Here is a 24,506-nt window from a genome sequence, read left to right on the forward strand (position 1 = left end):
TATTGTTTTGGAATTTAGACCAAATTTTTTACCAAATTGACCTATTTTTTGTTGATGTCTAGAAGTAGCAAGTTCTATATGTCACATCTTAGCATTTCAAATGTTTCAATGCTGTCAAAATTAGCAAGTTTTTAATTGGAAATATATTATATTTATCAAATGTTTCTCCAGGTTTTCTCATTCTTTTAGTTTAAGAAATTTAACGATATAAGATATGCGTATCTTAAGAATGGATGCAGATTTCGAAAAAAATTCAAACAAAAATGTTCTTATATGCTGATCACGACTTAATCGAATGTAAACCTACAAGTAATCCAAATAGAAATAGTCCTTCTCTTTCTTCCCTCAATTTGCTCTGTCTCAACAGCAGACTGTGTTCTCTGTTTCAGTATGTATGAAATTTGAGATAAAAATGGCGGCATAAGAATTTAATGAATAAATTTTTTATATAAATGTTAAAACCCATTTTTCCTTTTCTTTTCTTTAAAAGCGATATACTTCTTTATGTGACTTTAAGTCTCAGAAAATATGATAAACTAGAAAAAGTCGAAATAACTTTATTAAAAAAAATCGATTTTATGTGAAATAAATAACAGCCGGTTAAGCGGTGTTAACCCTGCAACTCCGCCGTCTCGCAAATGTGACTATATAAAACAGGCTATAGCTTGTTTTATGAACTGATATCGGATTTCTTAAAACTGACGTACAAAAACCTATTAGTTTCGGTTTTACTTCCTGCTTGATAAGAGCGTTTTAATCTTCAGTTACTAAAAAAAAATAACAATGCCGAAACGGAGAAACGCTAATAAAGCGAGAATATGCTGGATAAAACACTTTGGTAATATTTTTAATGAGTGCAGTTCGTGTGTTGGAGTTTTGAAATTACCTTCCGGAACAAAAACACTTTTCAGTTCTGCAAACGTTATAAGAAAAAGGTTATTAAAGCGATACCATCATACTAAAAAGCGAAGATTTCAACTTGAAAATGTATTTGTTATCATTCCCGCCATTCTCTTCGTCATAAATTCAAGTTTAGCATCATTTATGGGATATGTGTTGAATCAGGAACGGGAGTCACATTTTAGGGAAAGAATTATAGAATTTCCATTACCATGTGAAGATCTCTCTCTGAGTGCCGATGAAGATTTTCTAATGTTTGATGCGAGAAATGGTGATTTGAGAACTTATGTAGATGATGAAGGAAAATACATATGCAGCAAACGGAACATACCAGAAACGATTAAAACGGTAAAATAAATGCTTTGTCAAATTGACTTAATTCTTATTGTCGTGAGACGAACTAACGGCGTTTTTAAGTGTTGGAGATTTGTCGAATGAAGTTAGCGGTCCGTTGTCTTATACGTGGTTTTGGAACTTAATTTATGACAGTATCGTGCCATCCTTGGGTAGAAAAAGCTGTTCTAATAAATTGACACACTGTAGACGACAGTTTCGCTACCAGTGAAAAGTATTTAAGTGATTTCAATAAACCGGATGTTTATTACACAAGTTAAGAATATTAATGTTAAAATGGGTAAATATCAGTAAAGAGATTACCATTCACAAGGCTAGTCGCCTTGAACGTCTGAAACGCGAGATTTGTTTACATAAACAGCCATGAAAAATTACTGGTACCGTAAATAATAGCTATAAAAGACACCATAAATGAAGTATTTATAAATCTTATCAGCCATTTTAGAACGGTTAAGATAACTTTTTTCATAAAGTAGCATAATGTACGAAAGAACGTTGGCGTCTTTATAATCTAACACTTGACGATTTCCCGGTATTTTATATAACGCGAAACCATGAAGTAATCTTTATGATTTCTGCGAATAAACTTGAATTCGCAAAGTATGTCACACCAGGATTGAAGCATGAAACATGCCGTCTTTAGTTTTTTTACACGTTACGACCAAAATTGTAAAACGTGACATCAAGAAGCACTTTTAACTTTACGATTTCTAAAAGCGTATAAAACGTGACATTGAGATGCATGAAGTCTTTATATAACTTAACAAATTCGCACCATAAACTTCAAGGTTTTGCAAAATTGTATAAAACTTGTAATAGAGAAATTCACTTCTATATTTCATAATTCACGATGCAGATTTAATGCAATTTCAATATCAAGAATTCGTGAAGTGTGAAATTGAGATGTTCATCATTTCATGCTTTATGATATCTTACGATATTAAAAAAAATCGTCAAGTCTGAAGTGTGAAGTTTGTAATTTTCCATATTTCTTCAGTTCTAACAATTCAGTAAGTTGTTTTAATGATTTATAATAATTTAAAGATATTTTAATTCTTAAAACAAAAAGCATATGATAGCAGATTTAACTCATAATAGCCCAGAAAATTCGTGATTTTAAAAAAGAATGACACGTGTCGATAAGAAAAAATATGAAGATATTTCAGCTTCAAACGTATTCATAAAAAAAGCCACAGTCTCTCTCGCTTATTTATTTCCTTTCTTTTATTTACTTATTTGCTTTATTAAGAATTGTGTACACTGCTTATGTTCATAGAAATTGAATTTTTGTGATAATTATATTAATATGAATTAAGGCACCACCTAGCATTGGGGATTTATCTTTATATCCGCTTAGAAAGAAATATTCAACGCTCTAGAAAGTGAAACTTTGCTTTAAACTGTAGTTTACATTAAGTGTCATCATACCTCTTACAGCGAATATCATACTTTGCAAAATTTACGGAAGCCGTGACGGTGACGTCATCAAGTTCAGCGTTCTCGCACTAGCTTTTAGGATTTTTTTTTGTTTGTTTGCACTCCACGCAGAAACTTGACGGCTTTTACACTTCCTTACTGTTTTAAAAGTGTTTTTCAGTTGCATGTACAGTTTTCATTACGAAAAAGAAGTAAAATAATCGTGTTAGCGCGGTTTACGAGTTTCTATGACTGATTCGGGGTGCTCGGATGTTCATGCAAACAACCAGTCTGCGGTGTGTACATAAACCGGAACCGGAAAACATCAAAAAAATTGTCTCAGTATATGCAGACAACAAAGACGAATAACTATATACGGACGTTACCGCCTCGGGGATTTTCATCCCCTGTTAATGTATATGAATTGTTGCATGTGAAATATTGTATGTACATTTTATGTTCATAGGCCATAAATGGCTTACAACTAAATATAGATATATACATTTTATGTTAATATATATAAAACAATAGGTAAAAGGACAAGTAGGCCAATGGTTACACTTACAATAGTCCTGCATTGAGACGACTTCTAATTTTTTCCTCTTATGTGTTCGTTTGTGCTTATTTGCCTGATGGTCATTATAAATACGTAACAAGTAGAGATGTGGAAGTGAAACATACAATATAAAAATTACTCTAACTTATCTATTGTGTTGCTAAATATTTTAAATTGATGTAACGTACATGACGTGTAACGTTATGTTTCGTATATTACATCTGATTGTTTTTTATCCAGGTCGTTGAAAGAGAAGCCAGATATCGACAAGCAAGAGGTAAATGAGTTTGTCTGCATATTATTATCTGGGTGGAGGTGGTACAACGATATAAAATAATTTAATGTGATAAAAGTCATATGACAGTTTAATTTAGCATGTTTTATTACCTTATTACCCAGTGAAAATGATAGTGCCATGCGCACTAATATAATTAGATATGTCATGATTGCGTCATAAAGTTATCATGCTGCAACAATTATGTCTTTAACAAGATAAAATATATGCAAAACGTAATACTAACAATTTGCATTACCATATGTTATGAATCAAATTGTTTAGACACAGTTATCGCTTCTTAATTGTATGTGTATAATTTCTTATTTTAAAAATCTTTAACATACTACATCCACATATGTATTAGTCCTTGTAACTTCAGTTTATAGAAAAAAAAAGCACTTGTGAAATACAATTAAACATATTAAAATAAACGATATTATAAATGTCACATGAAAAGATAACAACTTTCAACATTCATGATAAGGTCTTCTTGACCAAGATAAGATGTGTATATCTTATCTTATCCTATCTTATTTCACCATTCATGATAAGGTCCTTTAAGCCCTTAGAAAAACATCACATTTTACAAAAAACATGGACGTTCGGCGTCTGCCCACCCGATCAGTATCTTATCATTTCTAAAAATAGAAAATAATACGGATTTGTATACACTCTGGACCTTTATTATATTTTAAGAAAGCAAAACATTTGAGAATGATGTCAAATTTTCTTTATCTATTTCTATTTCTTCTTATTATAAATTGATGATCAACCATTACTTTCCATCGAAACTATACAATGAGTAAATGTGTATAAGATTACGAAACTCATTTAAGTAAATTTTCTGTTCATAAAGTCGCGTAAGTATTCAAAACACTATAGCGCAACTCTTATCTTATAGAAACGAACTTTATCAGAATGAATCAAAGTAAGGTCACTCATATTTTACTTTTAGGTTTAGATGAGCAATATCTTTCCTGTGGAAATAAAAGCTTTGCGGAGAAGTCTGGATATCGGACAGTTTCCTTCACGGAAATATCAAAACATCAGAATTATTCAGGTAATTTAATTTTTGCTATTTTATACATTGTATAAAAATATCTTTATACAGGTGAATTTGTTTCAGAATAAATCATATACAAATCAGGTGAAAAACTTTATTTTTCAGATCGTTTATCTTGAAAAAAATGTATAAATGTATTCGACTTATGTGCACAAATATGGGATATTTCCGATAATTCATAGTTCGTACATTTCAAAGTTAACATCCTTTTGTAAACCTTAATTCTAATTCATGAGCGCTCTTTCCAAGAAAGCCAGTAGCAGAGAGACATATTTTGAAACTACACAAACTTATAAATAGAAAGGGACTTATTTTTTTGTTTAAGACATCAAAACAGCTAAAATAGTATCCATTTTGTGACGTGTAGGGACCTTAGATTGCCTAAGAACTCCAGAGGTATATCTGTTTTATTACAGATGCCCTGAAGTGTGTACACCGGAAGTACTATTTTACTTATTTTAGAAATGACTTTAAGATAAACCTAAAGTAAGCTTGAAGCTTTCATCACAATCGAGCTAAAACAAATTAGTATAAACTAAAGTAGGATTTCGTATATATGCAAACATGCGTTGCATTGCTTAACTAAATGTTTTAACTTATAAACGTAATTATTTCAAAATGTTCAGAAAAGCTATGTTGTTTCTTTAACAACCAGTATTCACATGAAAATTTATGTAACTTTGCAGATGAAAGTTCTGATAAAAAACTTCAATGGAATAATCATTCAGGAAAATGCCATATTGATCCTTCAGTCCATTACGATGATGGCGAGGTGACTATACCAGAAGGACGGACATACTTCGTGTACGCATCTGTACATTTCAACATAAGCCGCCAGGAAAACATTAGGATCAAGAAATTTGCAAGACCGCAAAGAATTTCAATCCGAATTTGCAAGAGCGTTTATGGATATGAGCGAACACTACTTGGAAGAACAGAATTGTTCAATATGACCAACACTGAAAACGTTGTGTCAAGTTTAAGTATCGGAAGTCATTTGGAATTGTCACGAGATGATACGATTTACGTCCGTGTGAGTGATGCAAATAAGATAATACATGACTCAAAGGGTAATACCTTTGGACTCTTTCCATTGTAGATCTGAAATAAAATTCTTGCTCAAATTGTTTTGTTTCTGATTTGCATTCATGTTGAAACTTCGTCAGTATAAGCCAGACTACATCATTTGCTCGCAAACACCTTTCTGGTGATAGGTGGTGGCAATGCGACCCATCCCATTGCCTTTCGAGACTGAAATCCCGAGTCCGTCCCTACTCAGGTTGAAAATATAAATGCTTTAGGTGAGAAGACATATTCATGAGTTTCTGTATACTGAGTAGTGGGAAAGGAACCTCACTGACTGCATAGATGAATCTTCGTTTTTTTTTATAAAAATAACCAACTATTAATAGCAGTAGTGTTATGGTTTTCTCTACCGATAAGGTTTTACGTAATAACTATAAATTGTTAGTTTGTAGCGAAGAAATTGGATTGTTTTCTAACCAGTAAAGTTTAGCAAATACCACTTCCTCCACGGACACTTTTTCATTAAGCGTTCATACATGAAACACACATGGCTATTGGATAATGAGGTGAGGGAAAGTGTTTGTTAGACATGAGGAAGTATGAGCTGTTAAAATACTCGCAAAATTAACTTCATTGTCTTAAGTGAAAACAAGGTTAGCTTTTTAAAATACTCGCACGATTTACTTCATTGTCTTAACTGGTTTTTGTATAAACTAGTCAGCGGCCCGTTTATTTTGCTACTGTTCAACATAACTGAGACAGAAAGCTGTGTGAAGTACATATACATTTTGTACTGGTATAACATCACCCAGTTACGCGAAAAAGGAAACAACGTTCATTTAGTCATTTAGAAAGAGCCTCTTTGAGTTTATGTAATGATGCTTGCCATTTCATTTTTTTAACTGATACCGACCCGTTGAGACGGACCGTAGCAAGGGCAGCAATAAGAAATAAAAGCCATGTTCAACAGGCGCAGTCCCGTAATAACGGAACCAAATAACAGTGTATATATGCACAAGACCCTGACTGATATGCACACAAAAACACGTTGACAAAGCTCAAAATATTAGAAATAGCAAACAAATACTGGAACACAATGAACACCGCATTCGAATTGTCACTGGCAACAAATAGCAATGGGTAAATGGTTATGTGTGCACTTTATCTAAAATATGAACACTTTCTACAGATGAACAGAAATCTTAATTTAATAAGGTGCAATTTTCAACGTTTTTGATAGTTACTTTTGACATAAAATATAACTTATTTGTTTTTAATGCTTTTGCTTAGACGAAGATGTATGTTTGAAAGATCTAAGCTGTAAAAATGAAAGGTACTGGCATAGGATTTTACGACATAACATCATGACTGTTTAAAAATGGTACTCTTCATATGTTCAGATGTTAGAAGAAAATTGAACCAAACTACCAGTAATAGGGGAGAAGTTTCATTATGAGATTAGTTGCATTATTGTCGCTTGTACAGAGAAATTAAAAACATGTGCATTTTACATGTCATTGGCAAGAAAGTGTTAATACTTATTTGATGATTTTAGACTTTAATGTTGGTAGAATAGTCCCAGGTGCCCCTCAGAAAAATAGCTCAGACATAGGCGGATACATTCTTCTTCCAGTCAGTCGCATAGCTACATTCACAAGCTTGGTTTCAAACACAGCAATGAGTTTGTCAGCTTTCACACCAATATTGTGCTCTTAACTTTAATTATAATTACATCTTTCCAGATATGGTTTCCATTTTACAATTTTCAATTGTTAGGTGCAAGCTGTTAAGTGCAAGCCAAAACATATTAATTTGTTAGTCTTGTGTAATTATATTTTCTAGTCCTTCGGGATCATTGATTTCGACTCATTTAGATTTGAAGATTGAATACGGCTTAAGCCAGTGCTAGGGAGCGTGGGCAGTGTTGCATTTTCCATTACTGCTCATGAACAGACTCAATCAAACCGAGTCTGCAATTTTCACTGTTTGTCTTGTTCTCGGTGCTTCCAAGGGATCTACTTTTCAGACTTTTTACTTCACAACAGCACGTGTTAAGTGCTGTGTGGCGGCTGTAAAAATCGCCCCAACTTCATCTGTGTTGTTATATTTTCTGGTCATTGATTCCAACTCATTTAGATTCGAAGATTGAATACCGCTTAAGCCGGTGCTAGGGGGCGTGTTACATTTTCCATTACTGTCCATGAACAGACTCATTCAAACCGTGTCTGCATTTTTCACTGTTTGCCTTGTTTCCGGTGCTTCCAAGGGGTCTACTTTTCAGATTTGTTTTTGATTACCTGCTCCTGAAACAGTGTTATTGGTAGCTTTACATTTCTGCGTAGCTTTGATATTTCTGATATGGCCAGTGATGTTGTCGTTTAATTTTGATGACTATAATAGAGATAATAGAGTATAATAGTTATATAATTGCCGACGAAATTACTTAACAATTTAATTTAAAGATTTATGCTATGATTATGAATGGAGAAGAAAGTTTATCAGTTACCCCCCACTTTCCTTTCAATTTAGACAGATTAAATTTCCATTGTTTGTTAATAATTGATATCCTACCTTTTGCAGATGCCACATAGATTCTCCTTCCTTATAGCGAACAAAATGTCTTACAGTGTTCTTTCATGTTCGTGACTCGAGTTGCGCTCGATCGGAAAAATGCAAGATATTCCTGACTGGTTGCAGGCTTCATACAAAGCTTTAAAAAGCAGACCAATTCTTTTGACTTTGAGATGTAGATTGATAATTGCTGTTGCTTTCCGAATGAATGTAAAGTTTTCTCGGTCTTTACTTTTAGCGTATTTAAACAATTATTTTACAACATGTGCGTTTTAAGACATTATAAAAAGAAGTGAATGCAATTGAAAGGTACGTCACATAATAGTTTTGACAATTATATCCTGTCTTGAGAGGAACTAATGATTTCACTACTGAGCTTAAGCATGTATCATGGTGGGAAACCTACACCAGATATGGCCCCAAGCGATATGTAAACAAACTGATCTGCCGTCATCTTACACACTAAAAGCAAAATCTTTCTCTGTCAAGGCTTATTTACCGTACTCACAAATGACATACTGTTTGATATACTCTGAAATATTATCAGTTTCACAGTTTAAATACATAATTACTATCTCCACTGCAGTAAATTACTTAGTACACAGTATATCCTCTGTACACCTTCAGGCCACTACATACATAGTATAAATATCTCTGTAGCAACATAAAATATCGTATAATTCATAGTTAACACAAGTATGAACGCTTTGATTATTATAAAATCGCTAGATTTAGATTTTCTGTTTAATTGGTGTATGAAAAAGTATTATCTGACAGATCATTTGTGTGCGATCATGTAGTTTTCAGCGATAATTTGTGGACTATAATAAAAAAAAACAGATTTATTTCATCAATAGTCCCACTATTTCATATTACATATTATCAAAGTATGTCGCATTCACTCAAACTCATTCCAAAAGTCTGCAGTAGTCACTAAACAACCAACAACTGGTTCGAAAATCTCCGAGCAAAGCTTCAGCAGCTGGATAAAACATTTTTAATTACAATAGAACTGGCAGTTCAACTAGCAGTAAAACACCAGACAAAACTTGATCTGAATACCGGTGGTGTGTTGAAGGCATCTAATGATCACACGATCCCATTAAACGCTACATTCGGTCTGAACATTTACCAATAGATATAGGGGAGAAGGAGAATGAACATTCGTTTCAACCTCCTACAGTTCACAAAAACTGTCGATGGAGAAAAAAGTCATTGAGATTCCTTTTCCCGAGAAGACTTATCGATGTTTTAACCATATGTTCAAAACAAATTTTATGTAGTCCATATAAGACTTAAGTGAACATTTTCCTTTCTGAATTTTGTATAATTATTCTATTGTTTTAATATTATATTCTGATTTTGCAAGTACTTTATTGAACAGTTAATACAGATATTATAAGTACGAAGAGTGTGTATTACAACTTTTTGTCAAGTTTAGTTTTTCTTAAAAGCACATCTTACATCTTAAAATAGATAAATGTAATATGTCTGAATAGGTAGAGCAATTTAGCATTGGATATAGATATGATTGATGCAAACCAAAAACTCATACAGTTGTAAGACATGATCTATAATAATAAACCAAAAACACGATAAGAAATACGACTACTGGAAAAGAAAAATATTATAAAGGAAAACTAGACAAAGTATATATTGTAATTGCTTTTGTACAGTTTTCGATTATGAAATAAAGCATTGAAATGACTGAGCTCTTTTGAACATTAACTGCCTTTTGATTAAGGCATTGTGGCGATTTGTGAAACATCAAACAAAAGGTAGGATGCAATTAATCATCATTTCTTCCCTATTATTTCAATATAGCAATATTATATTTCCTTGTTGCAGGTGTCAAATAGACTTCGCACTCTCTGAATGATATATTGAATGAGCAAATACAAAACAAATAAGTGTATTTGCGCATATCAAATGTAAACAAAGCACATAGATTCGTTTTCTGCGTAGATGACACCGAAATGATCAAAAATTAAGTTTCAATCTTTATTTAAGTCTCATTCACATACATGCATAAAATGTAACATACAAATTGACAATTATATATAATGGATGTGACCCTTCTAATCAGAAGTATATGAGACTATATTTAAGAATTCAAACATTCACAAATGTATACATTTACAATACATTTTGAATCATACACTGTACACAAATGGAACAAATACATATATTACAAGATAAACCTAAGACGTAGTCGCTAATCTTGACTAAAAGTTACTTAAGAATCAAAGATATAAAATGTGACAAGACAATATAGGCACTATTGCGCGTAACTAAAAAAACGGTCTAAAATATCAGTTATCATTTCGATCAGATCGAATATGAACTGATTAGCAACTATGTCTTAGACGGTGATAAAATGAATTTGTATCCGAACAAATAAAAGCCTATTAGCATTATTTACAAATGAATAAAAGTCTACGTTGTAAAATATTGTGGCAGGTTTTGGCACAAAAACGTATCATTTCAGGTTTGGAAAATAGAAACTTCAGTTTATCTGATTTTGATAGTGTTACAAAAGTGTCATCCACATTTTTTGCTTTCTCAAACAGATCATGTCTAATATCTTCATAGATAAGACAGTCAAGTAATACATGGCTCTCGTCTTCAATAGTGTCACAGAAAGGACACTTCCGGTCATGTACTCCCAAGCCTTCATAACGCCCAGTTTCTATACGGATCGGCGCCACACCACAACGGAACTTGCTAAATGCGGCACGGTGACGCGGAGACATGATAAGGCGACAATACATATCTGTCCCGTATTCGGTTTTAAAAAGCCGATATGTACGCAACTTATTTGCGCCCCGACCTGAAGGACCTGTTACACTATCTACCGACTCAATCCAAGAAGATTTAAATTTATCCATTAACAGTAATTCAATTCTGTTGACTAAAGTTTGCTTTGGAATTACATTTATGATAGTACAATACTCATGTAAACCAATTTTTTTAAGCATATCATAAACGTTATAGAACCAATTTCTACAAGATCGTGTTGCACTGGTTGAGGCCCAAAGTGCAATTCGTTTATTGAGTCTTGTATCCGGCATCAAAGAGATTCTAGCCAAATAAAGAGAAATGGATTTCCACTGTCTTACATCTGGGGTTATCCAGCCCATTTCACCGGCAACCGCAACGTTTGGCGTATATCTACTCACACCCAAAAAGAACCTCATGGCACGATACTGAACTGCGTTTATGCATGAGTAGGAACGATGACCCCAGATAGCAGAGCCATAACTTATGGTTGGCCAAACAGTTGTGTCAAACAGATGAGTAAAAACATTATATGGAAGGCCACCTACAGCTTTACATTTGGCAATGAGAAGGCCTAGTGCTCGACTTGCACTTTGGGCAACAATTTTGGCCGTTACATTGTAATCTAGATGTTCGTTCAGCATTAAGCCTAGATACATATATCTATCTACAATATTTAAAACATTTTCACCACATTTAAAAATAACATTCGTTTTAATAAACAGATGTGTGTCGAAAATGTACAATTTGACTCTTAACACAATTAATATACATATCATTAGTGTTACACCAATCGTTCAGTGCGTTTATAAGACACTGTAAATCTGTTTCACTTTTAGCCAACAGAACAATATCATCTGCATATAACAATGCACAAATTTTCTCAGAATCAAATTCTATTCCAAGATCAAAAGATTTTAAATATATAACCAAGTCTTTTATGTGCAAATTAAACAATAGGGGTGATAAAATACAACCCTGACGTAAACCAGAACTTACAGTGAACCAGTATGTGTGTCTAGAGTTTACTCTTACACAAGAATATACAGATGAATAGAGTGATTGTACTGCTCTCAACATATAACCTTTAATACCAATATCATACAATTTTTTTCTATAAAAGATCACGATTTATATAGTCATATGCTTTCTTAAAGTCGATAAATGCACAAAATGTCGATTGCTTATGTTTATTTCTAGTCTCAATAATATTTGTCAGTGTTGAAAGATGATCAATGGTGCTACGTTTCTTTCTAAAACCATTCTGTTCATCTACTATGATATATTCATTTTCTGCCCAGGTACTAAGCCTATCATTTAAAATATAACAATATAATTTATATACAGAGCAAGATAATGAGATACCTCTATAAGACAAAGGATTTCTCGGATCCATTGAAGCAGACTTTGGAACGGGATTTATAACACTCTTACCCCATATAGTTGGAATTTTACCAGTTTTGAAACAGATGTTAAATAAAGCGTGTAAAAATACAACAGCTGTATCATTTTGCAAAGCCTCAGTAGGGATGCTATCAATCCCACAAGCTTTTCCCCGTTTACCAGCATCTATTGCCTTTTTCACTTCAAAAATAGATATATCGTTATTAAAACAAAGCGAATTGTCAAACACATTATTAAGTATACTCAAATCTCTATTTACAGTATTTGGATTATTAAGCAATGAACAGAATTCAATTTTCCATTTATGCAAAACGTCACCAGTATCAGATGATATAGCGCCATTATCAAGTACAACCTCATCAGGAACAGCTTTTTTTAGAAGCATGCCCAACCCCAGTCTTTCCAATTGACTTCCAAAAACATGACTTATCGACATTACATTCATCCAACAATTCCTGTTGCATGTTGTACCAGTAAAGTCGCTTTGCCCTTTGTACCTTTGTATCAAACTACTTTCGAAGTTTAACATAAATAGCTTTCAACTTAGTCTTATCAGCTCTATTATTACAATCAAGCCAACATTTTTCTGCACGAGATAAGTTAAACCACAAATCAGATAAAGTGGTAGTCCACCAAGGTTTACCAGGGCGACGTTTTCTTGTATTATTACCAATTAAAATACGTTTATATGGTATATTTGTGTACATAGCATTTTTCAATATATCACACCATTTATCAAATGCAATATCTACATCAGATTGACAATGCAAACCCTGTTCAAGGTTATCAATTGTATTATAAACTTCTGACAAAACATCCGGATTGCTCAAAAAAGAACTGTTAAAATATGATCTATCAAACTTATCATATACATTCTCGTTTTGACTAAAGTCCTCTTTCGGAGTGGTTATAATAGAAACATTGCATAAAAACTTCCATGATAAAAGTGAATGGTCTGGTATACATGATGGTGATAAACTACTGATGCCACCACAATTTGTCATGACATCAGACGTCAATGTAACACAAAAATCAGAATACAAATTTAAAGCATCCTGTGGTACAATGCAATAATCGACGACAGAGGCTCCCTTTGTAGATACAGATGTAAAATCATTTTTTGTAAAATTTCTGCCATTTAAAATACACATGTTTGAACTGACCAAAAAGTCTATAAAAATTTCTCCGTAGGCATTCACTGTAAAATCTTTAACATCTCTTGTTGTAGTCAAGTAATCAATTCTGTCATGTGACTGGAATAATGGTAAGGGAATTAAGGAGGTAACGTAAGTTTGTCTCTTGTAAGTCACAATTTTTTTGTCTCTGAGACAACAACTTACCTCTGCAACTAAACAAATTATTTAATATTAATCTACAAAGGCATGTCCTGTTTAGTACAAGTTTAACACATGGACTCAAATTGTTCTTTTTTTTTGTTGCTGTAGGTGGGTGGGGAGTGCACACAGTTTCCGCATTATCCTTCCGTCCATCCGTTCTGAAATCTTTGTCCAAGGGATTAAGCCCAAATTTACAGAAATGTTTCACTATGAAGTGAAATTGCGTGTAATATCAGCGCAGGAATATACCTACCCTTTTAAGGAGTTACGGGCTTTTGAAATTTTACCGAAAGTTGTATATTTTGCGACACTAATTTATACCTTGTCCGGATACTCCTTCTACAGATTTAAAGAGACCTTACAAAAACTAACAGAAATGTTGTGCTTTTTTATATAAAGTGAACTTGCGTAAATCATGAGGACTTGAATATACCATGCCTGGGTTAGGAGTTGCGGCCCTTGAAATACGTACATAATTAGGTATATTGCTGAATACTTATATAAGCCATGTCAGAATAACTCATCTTACAATTTTCACAAAGGATCGGAGTCTAAACTTACATATAACTTAAGAAGTGGCAAATCATTAGTGTGGTTTGCTATTTACTCTCATTCTGTTCTCGTCAATGAAAATCATATATATTTGAGGCAAAAAAAAGAACACTATATTACCAAAATAAAGACCTAAATATTGAAATGACGTATAAACTCTGTGAAATGTCATATTACTTCTGTTTTCGGCGAGAGAAAATAACGCAAAATTGTCTTAAAATCCGTGTCACTTTGCACAGAAATAGTTACAAAGATCAGTGAGAAATTATTTCTCCGTTAGACTGAAGTCCGAAGTCTATAAAGATTTTGAATGGCAAACTTTGATGCTTCTCTGTTGTGTTGCCATCACTTATAAAATATGAAATCTAATAAAACACGAAAGACGTTATCAAAAATTATTATCAAATGATAGTCTATCAAAAATTATTCGTTATAAAAACTAAACAAAATAGTGTTTGTTTTGTTTGTTTATGTTGGGTTTAACGCCGTTTTTCAACAATATTTCAGTCATGTTACGGCGGGCAGTTAACCTAACCAGTGTATCTGGATTCTGTACCAGTAAAAACCTGTTCTCCGCAAGTAACTGCCAACTTCCCCACATGAATTATATGAGGTGGAGAACGAATGATTTCGGACACAAGGTCTTTTATCAAATCGTCACGGAGAACATACGCTCCGCCCGGGGATCGAGTTCACGACCCCGCGATCCGTAGACCAACGCTCTCCCTACTGAGCTAAGCGCGCCACTCTGACAAGATAGTTTATACACTGACATGATAGCATATACTTATACTCATATATATGTGTGATAGCATCGCATTTCCACACGATAACACGGTAATTAACAAGACATAATAGGAGCATGAGAGGATATTACAATAAGTAGAGAAGATACCTTGTATTCATCTAAACTAATAGAGCTCTGGGGCCGTATTCATAAAGCATCTTAAGTATAAGTTTTGACTTAAGTTGAAGGTTTTACTTAAGTTTGTGGTGATTTCAGCTTAAGTCTAAGTAAAAAACTTAAGTCCTATTCATAAAACAGCTTAAACTTAAGATACGTAAGAAATGACTTAAGTCAGAAAACAAAATGGCTTCGTAAGTACGATTAAAGTGTTGTGTTTTTTTTTCAGATAAAAGCACTTTAAACATAATGGTGCATGTTGTATCTGTATGAAATTAATGGGATTTTTTTATGTTTTCGTCCACAATAAAAGCCAAGAATTACTTATTAAGTTGTTTTATGAATAACAAATATACTTAAGTAAAATAAATTTCTTACCTAAGTAATACTTAAGTAAATAATCAATTTCTTATACTTATACTTAAGATGCTTTATGAATACGGAACCTGGTGTTCGATAAAAATAAGCACATCGATGATATTATATCAGTAGCACTGTAGACCACGACGGCATTACCGAAGTACCAGTTTGTACTCTTATTGTCTTACGGGGACTCTTGAAAACAATATCTCACAAGTTTGACGTCGTTTACAGGACAAAGTTAAACATCTAAATAGGTATCGGTACAATGAATAGAAATGTTTAAAAGATAAGCGGGTCATATTTCAATGGGATAATAACACGATTTATCCTCCATCGATTCTGTTTAACCATGCAATTTTAGTTTACAATTACAACAAAAACAGCTGGCACCGGCTACAAAGAAAAACAACTAAAGATTAGGGTTTGCGTGCGAAGCAATACGTTATAAGACAGGGTGATATGCAAAAAAGGTATAAAGATGAAAATATAAACATCACAAACTGAACACAATGGATCACATGACGTATATTACGGTAAACTAGACGTGTAAAATCAATATGGTTTCCTGGTATGACATATTTGATTTTTCTTAATTTATTTCTGATATCATAAACTAAAGAGATGATCTAATAATTTCCTTGATCCTAAAATATCAAACTTATATTCCCAAAGTCTTAGTTACTTAACCGGAAATGCAATAAACAAGGATTATCTGTAATTCGGAAATCTAATGAATATTAGAATGAAAATGCAAAATTTATATACATATATTTTTTTCTGCGTGAACTTACTCTTACCTAATTGGTAAAGTATAAGGAAGAAACATTCAAATCAGGTACACGTATCTATTAACGAAACGCCGTATTCCAATTTTGATAATGTGGTAATGTGGATCTGTTGATTTTTTTTTGTTTCATAAATATGTAACAAGTAAAATAATTATGTTTATTTTTCGAAAAACGACTTAAGGTATTGGACCCGTAATAGAGTATCTCCTTTTTGAAGAGTATTCAATTCCTACCATAAACCTAATTTGACTGCAATTTTCAGGGGGGCGTAGGTTCAAACCCCACTGGGACCAAATTTTTTTTCTCCATGTTTTCCTTTTTTTCTAGTAGGTTTTTACTTCTTTCAAGACTAATTATGGATGTATTGTACAAAAGTGGAAAATTTTCATTTTATAAGCGAGTTTTTGCTGTTCAATGTGAATTTACCTCTGAATCAGGAGGGGTAGAGTTAGACATCTTTAAAAATACTGAGTTACGTGCGGTAAAAGTTCTCTATTTTGCCTTCATTCTTTAGATTACATATTGTGGAAGAAATGCAGGTAGGTTTTACTACTGCCCCAAGGTTATTTTTGAATGAATTGAGCAAAATTCAAAACAGACCCACCGGATTCGACCTTAATTTTTCAATGTTGAGTTAGAATTCTGTCTCATTAAATCTGTTTACTTGAGGCACCCTAGACAAAAATGGTTTTTAAGGTTTTATTTTGTGTTTTATAATTGTTTAACAATAGTTTGATGTTTCTTTTATCAAAATTAATGTTGTAATGAATTCTCTGCAAACGTTTTAGATATTGGCCATCACATTGAATTTTGTCTCTTCCTGAGCGTGAGGAAATACCATAAATTATACAAAATTTACAAAAAACGGCACGGTAAAAGTTGTTTAAAATTTGCAACACAGTGTGAAACATGGTCAACTTTAAGAATATACCAAGCAAATGCCATTTTTAAAACATTACTATTAGGGGTCCAATACCTTAATTAACGCCACGTCACATGTATATTACTTGGCGCCATACAGGTCCGAGGAAAAAGTACTTCCAATATTTGATCTACCGTTTTATAAAAAAAGACATAAAACAGATATATAACAGACTTTGCACAATTTCGATAATGCATATAGCGAGACTTACCTCAGATATATATGTTTCTGACATTTGTTATCATAAGTCCATACAACGAGAAGGTCAGATAAATAATTGTAGCACGAAATCTAAAGCATTTTACAAAAGCAATAATAGTTACGATCGAACGTTGGGAAACACGACAACGAATCAAAGTGTTCACCAACATGCATCACCCCTCACGCCCTAGCTCGTCCAAAAGCAGAATTTTGTAATATCGGTACATTGAATTGGATCTATGATTCCTAAGAACAAGGATACTCCAAACCAGTCCAGGGGCGTACCTAGGCATACGCCTATACGCCTGTGTGTACAATTCAAAGTCGGCACCATGAAAATTAAAAGACTTGAAACCCTAAAACTGCAATCAAATGTAAAGCCTAAGGATGTTAGTTGGTTCTTTCGAACAATATCATCTGAAATTATTTTTTGTTTTTGAAATATTAGATTCTTTTGTGACTTTTTTTTAATAATCGTGAATTAGAGAAACATAAAAGGTTAGTTTAGATTTCCTGGAAGAGGAGAGCACAGCATACAGCGAGAGAAGAAGCATGCCACAAATAGAAACACGCACGCACGCACGCATGCAAGCACGTACACAAACTGACAACGAGGACAAAAACGAACAGATAAAGGAACACATTAGACACTTCCAATGAACGGCCAATGACGACACATTTGAACGATTCATTTATTTATTTTTTCCTTCTTTTCATTTACTGCTTACAAAGAAGCAATTTTACAGATGAAAGCTGGTTTTACTGACGGTGTTTTTTTCTGTATATTATATTTGCAGTTCTCATAATGATCAATTTGCATCAGTGGAAGCAATATTGTTGTAACCATAGCACAAAAGTGGGAAAAAACCTCGAATGGTGAGGACGGACATAACAATTGATGGCAAACTTAAGTAGAAACATTCGAACAATAAAAGTAAAGCAAGTGTCTAATTGACAAGAGTGGCATGATGACCCTTAATCAATCACCCGAATTTTGTATGTTTGCTTGAACCAATTTCTTTGCCAAAGCTGCAAAAACAAAAATCTAGGTGAGTAGGTCATGGTAAAGATTATTCAAGACAATACTGAAATCTATTATGAAATTATACAAGTGGTTCAAATCTCCTTTCTGTAGCTTAAAACTGAAAGTAGGTCAGTAGGTCAGGGTTAAGAATTTTAAAGATAAGTATTGATATCTGTATAAAAAAATATACACGTTGTCCAAACTTCTATGCTGTACATTCAAAACAAGAAAGTAGGTTAGTGGGTCACGGTTAAGACAATTAATTTAGAAGATGAGTAAGGACATCTGTATCAAACATCATACTTGGGATCCAGATTTCTTTGCCATTGCTCAAAAAAAACGAATAAGTCTGTGTAAAACAAGTGACAACCCGGACGTGGTATATATTGACCCTAGGGTCATGATTTGAAAACTCTTGGTAGATAACCACTGGAGCATATCATATACAAAATACCTAGGCTCTTGCTTATGGTTTCAGGAAAGCATTTTTGAAGTTTTTTTCCCCTATATAAGCCATTGGCCCTGGGGCGCAGTCAATTTTGACCCCAGGGTCATGATTTGAATAACTTGATAGTTGACCACTACCAAATATCTAAGGTCTGGGCCTTATGATTCTGGACAAGAAGATTTTAAAAGATTTTTCATATATAAGTCAATGTAGAGCATTGGGCGTGTCCAGTATTGACCCCAGGGCCATAATTCAACAATCTTGGTAGAGAACCACTAGAGCATGTCACATACTAAATATCTAAGCTCCGGACTTTATGGTTTAAGATGATTGTTTTTAAAACTTTTCCCTATACAAGTCTATTTAAACCATGTGCTCCCACACCCGGGGCGGGATCAGTTTTGATCCAGAAGGATAATTTGAACAATCGTGGTAAAGGACTACTACGCGATGCTACATACCAAATATACCAGCCTTAGGTCATGTGTTTTTTTTTACATGAACATTTTCAAAGTTTTCCCTATATCAGTTTCTATATAAACCATGTGACCCCAGAGCGGGACCGTTTTTAACCCTAAGGATTAATTTCAATAATTTTGGTAGAGGACCACTAGATGATGCTAAAAACCAAACCCTAGGACCTCTGGATTTGGACAATAAGATTTTTAGAGCTTTTCTTTTCGGTTGCCATGACAACCATAGTTCTGTATTGAATTCAATTCTTACAATAGCTCACCCCGAGCAATATGTTCTCAGGTGAGCTAAAAAAAAAAGACACCACGTGCGGCTTTTCGAGCATACAAAGATGCGAGGGGGTGGGGGGGATATAAGCTACATACCATATCTCAAAGTTTAATTTGTTTGTTTGTTTGTTTTGGCTAAACGCCGTTTTGCAACATTATTTCAGTCATGTTACGTCGGGCTGTTAACCTTACCAGTGTTCCTGGATTCTGTACCAGTACAAACCTGTTCTCCCCAAGTAACTTCCAACTTCCCCACATGAATCAGAGGTGGAGGACAAATGATTTTAGATACAATGTCATCACGGAGAACATAAGCCCCACCCGAAGATCGAACTCACGACATCGCGATCCGCAGACCGGCGCTCTCCCTATTGAGTTAAGTGGGCGGATTCTAACTTTTACCAGATTCAAATTTTTTATTTGAAAATATGAACTATTATTAACAGTACTATGAAAAAGGTTTGTAATAAGACAAAATGCATGTATAGCTAAGCAAAGTATAAATATTTATTACTAGTACAAAAAGTCTAGCCACTGATTTATATTTTACATATACAATGTATGTATACTTATTGGATGTTTTAGATTTAGAGCACCACTTCAGTGGGGTGGGGGTGGGGGGCATTTTGCCACAAACTCCAAGTTGCGATACTCTGTCAAAAGAGATGTTATTGTGCATATCATGTGAGGAAGCCATCCAGCTAGCTTACAGAAGGTTGGTGGTTCTACCTAGGTGCCCGCCCGTGATGAAATAATGCACGGAGGGGCACCTGGTGTCTTCCTCCACGATCAAATCTAGAAAGTTCCAATATGACCTAAAATTGCGCCGGTGCGTCATTATACCCAACAAATTTATTGTGAATGCATATTTCATGGCAACGACCGAGCGTACGTTTTCTACAAAAATACCACTATATTATAGCACTATGTATGTCCATTAAACCTCAATGTACAATGGGCGAGTCGTAAATTTTATTTGCATAAAAACATGACATCCGTCTCACTCTGCTGTTCAATTTTCAAATGACATAGCTTTAATTGGTAAATTAAGAGCGCATGATCAGCTTATGTGTTGAGTAAGATAAAAGTTACGCTAAATAAAACACTCTTGGCGTGATATTGAATTAATTGGTTGCAATTAAATCTATCAATCTATATCCAAATCTTGATACCGCGAAATACCATTTAGAAATTTTACGCAGTTTGCCAACATCTGATTTTGTTTATGTAAACTTAATTAAAAAAGGTATGTTTCGCTAGAGAAAACTGGAAATATTTGCAGTGTGTGGATCAAAAACTTGTCAAAATGCAGATGCAGAAGTCATGCATTAAATTAAACATTGACGAAGATTTCAAAAACGATAACAACAAAAACTAGTATATCCTTAATGTGTGAGTACTGCATATGCAGTCTTCACATTGTAGAGGATATTAATACAAACAAACGAATAAATGATAATAACAGTTTTGCACACGATTCGAATATGCAATTTGTTCATTTGTGTAACAGTTGGGATTAGGTAAGAGTTTAGATGTAGTTATCCTAATAGACACATGTTAAGTCCCTTTGGCGATACACAATATGCCTGTGTGGATCTTGGCAGTTGCACAATGAAATATATCATGGAATGACAGTGTTTCGATGATGCAAATATTTTGAAACATAACTAAGTATCTACTGTTATTGTTGATTTAAAGCTTTTGTGTGCATGAGTGTATTGTACAGCAGCTTTTTCAACTTTCTAAGTCTGGCTTAATTCATTTTGCTATTTATCGTTGTATCGAAGAAATTCAAGGGGAAATCTGCGGAATAGATATTAAATATTTTAAAATCTTAGATTATGTTATTAATGGATACTAGTACGGGCCAAGTATTGTGACAGAGCGATTGAGATACTGAAGCACACACTTTCCAGGGTAAAGTTACATAGGACTCTATACAAAAAAATGGTTATATTCCTCAAAAATACGAGGGTCCTGCAAAATACTCAGTCATTGGGTTAAGATTTCTTAAGTGCTACGTTTTATCAAAATTATTTTTATTACAAACCTTCAAAATATTCCCTCTTTTACCGAAACACATTTTTGTACCCCTTTTACCGAAAAGCAGATAAACTGTCTTTCTTTGGTAACTGTTTGAGACACTGATAAATAACGTTTTCAAGAGAACGTCTGGACTTACATTTCTTTCCAGAAAGCATTTTCTCCAGTCTTGAAAATAAACAAGAGGGTCAAGATGGCCCTAGGTCGCTCACCTGAGAAACACACCATAACAGTGTAAACATGTTTGACCTAGTAATTTCATGGAAACAAATATTCCGGCCAATTTGAATTAAGATTGGAGCAAAAATGTGGTCTCTTGAGTTTAAACAAGTATTTTCTTAGAATATGACCTAGTGACCTAGTTTTTGACCCAAGATGACCCATATTCAAATCTGACCTAGATTTTATCAAGGCATTCATTCTGACCAAATTTCATGAAGATCACTTGAAAAATACAGTCTCTATTGCATACACAAGGTTTTTCTTTGATTTGAACTATGACCTACTTTTTGACCCCAGATGACCCATATTCAAACTTGACCTAGATTTCATCAAGGCAATCATTCTGACATAATTTTATGAAGATCAATTGAAAAATACAGCTTCTATCGCATACACAAGGTTTTTCCTTGATTTGACCTAGTGACCTAGTTTTTGACCCTAGATGACCCATATTCAAACTTGACCTGGATTTTATCAAGGCAATCATTCTGACCAAATTTCATATGGATCAATTGAAAAATACAGCCTCTATTGCATACACAAGGTTTTTCTTTGATTTGATATAGTGACCTACTTCTTGACCCCAGATAATCCATATTTAAACTCAGCCTAGATTTCATCAAGGCAATCATTCTGACCATATTTCATGAAAATCAATTGAAAAATACAGACTCTATCGCATATACAAGGCTTTTCCTTGATTTGACCTAGTTTTTGACCCCAGATGACCCATTTTCGAACTCGGCCTAGATTGCATCAAGGTAATCATTCAGACCAATATTCATGAAGATCAATTGAAAAATACAGCCTCTACACACACAAGGTTTTTCCTTGATTTGACCTAGTGACCTAGTTTTTGAACCTAGATGACCCATTTTCAAACTCGGCCTAGATTTCATCAAGGTAATCATTCTGACCAAAACTCATGAAGATCAGTTGAAAAATACAGCCTCTATCGCATACAAAAGGTTTTTCTTTGATTTGACCTAGTGACCTAGTTTTTGACCCCAGATGACCCATTTTCGAACTTGGCCTAGATTTCATCAAGGTTATCATTCTGACAAAAGTTCATGAAGATCAGTTGAAAAATACAGCCTCTATCGCATACACAATCTAAATGTTGACAGACGACAGACGACAGTCGACAGACAGACGCCGGACATCGAGCGATCACAAAAACTCACCTGAGCATTGCTCAGGTGAGCTAAAAAGTCAGAGGGGCTAAGGTCAGGTGAATAAGGCGGTTGGATTACAACTTCCACCTTTTCAGAAGCCAAAAATGTCTTAACAACCTCGCACTTGTGAGAGGGGGCGTTGTCGTGTATAAGATAGACTCCTGACATCCCCTGTTTGGACATTTCTTATTATAACACTATTTCACTTTCTTCAGTACAGAGTTTTTGTACAATCGTCCAGTGGCTGTATAACCAGACGGACAAGGCATTTGAACGACTGGCCCACTCGAATAGAAGAATATTGCCTACAACACCTTTTTCGAACTTACGACTCTCTTGGCAATACAGGGACGTTTTTGATCTTTTCGCTTATATTGCTTATTATCAGCTCTTCTCTGTGGCTCAAACGTGTGTACCCAGGTTTTGTCCCCTGATAGCAAGTTCGAAATAACCCAACATTCACATCCTTTGTGTGTTTTAAAAAGTTCCCGGGCACATTTGTGGCGTTGTTTCTTTTGCTCCTCAGTGAGCAAATGAGGTACCCACCTAGCGCAAACCTTTCTCAGGTCAAAACGCTTTTTCAGAATTGTTTATACACTGTCTTCTGATATGCAAGTACAATTTGCCATATCTTTCACCGACAATCGCGCACCCTGCTCGGCCACAGCTTTTACAGCAGAGATGTTTGCCTTGGTAACAGAGGTTTTAAAGCAGCATGCCTCCAGGTTTGGCTAAAAATTAATCTTTCTTTCGAATTGAAGTTTGGTCATATTATTAACATTAGAATAAGAATGTTTGTTTCTAACATATTTTTAAAGTTCCAAATCAAGAAAAAAAGATGACCGCGTCGGGAAGCGAACCCCGGATGCCGCGGCAATAGAGACATTTTCCCGTCGTCATAACCAATAGCGCTATAGCTGAAGTAGTGAACAATGACTTCTAAATATAGATATTTATAATGAAGACAGTTTACCTGGAGTAAAAGCGTGACAAACGCTTTTTCGATTTTCATAGCAAAAGGTAGTAAGAACAGCAAATTCTCATGTGTTTCCGTAACATAAAGTTTGTCAGTAATTAAGTTTTAAAGCCTTCTTAAGAAATATAGCATTTATTTCAAGATATCTAAAAAAATATTTGTTGTTGTCGAACGATCTGGAGGCATGCTGCTTTAAGCCTACCAGAAAGGGAATTACCTTCGACAGATATTTCCCCCAGCTTTAAAAGCTAAACTGAGTACACTGAAATGGACTGATGTCCATATATACCACACAGTTCATCTGCTTTAATCTATACCAAGCCTAATGCGGCATTTAATATACCTGCATAACCTTTTTGTCCATTTTACACACTGGATAACCGGCTGGAAATGTAACCCAGCTGGAAATGTAACCCAGCTGTAAATCGGTTGGTAAAGTTTTTCATTTATTTCTATTAAAACG

The 24,506-nt window shown here is 34.2% G+C and overlaps 1 protein-coding gene across 1 annotated transcript; it reads left to right on the forward strand.

Moving 5' to 3' along the window:
* The first annotated feature begins 715 nt into the window (after window positions 1–715).
* On the forward strand, window positions 716–5,690 carry LOC123544742 (uncharacterized). The gene is made up of 4 exons (XM_053548022.1): window positions 716–1,248; window positions 3,467–3,503; window positions 4,459–4,563; window positions 5,253–5,690. The coding sequence occupies exons 1-4, from the start codon at window positions 784–786 to the stop codon at window positions 5,663–5,665; spliced, it is 1,020 nt and encodes a 339-aa protein (XP_053403997.1). The 5' UTR covers window positions 716–783; the 3' UTR covers window positions 5,666–5,690.
* Window positions 5,691–24,506: the final 18,816 nt, after the last annotated feature.

The sequence above is a fragment of the Mercenaria mercenaria genome, chromosome 7 (genome assembly GCF_021730395.1).
Source record: "Mercenaria mercenaria strain notata chromosome 7, MADL_Memer_1, whole genome shotgun sequence".
In the NCBI taxonomy this organism is placed as follows: Eukaryota; Metazoa; Mollusca; class Bivalvia; order Venerida; family Veneridae; genus Mercenaria; species Mercenaria mercenaria.

Coding starts and splice junctions, on each gene's coding strand:
- LOC123544742 (XM_053548022.1), top strand. CDS start 784: ATGCCGAAACGGAGAAACGCTAATAAAGCGAGAATATGCTGGATAAAA. Junction 1,249..3,466: donor TACCAGAAACGATTAAAACG/GTAAAATAAATG, acceptor TTTTTTATCCAG/GTCGTTGAAAGAGAAGCCAG. Junction 4,564..5,252: donor AAAACATCAGAATTATTCAG/GTAATTTAATTT, acceptor GTAACTTTGCAG/ATGAAAGTTCTGATAAAAAA.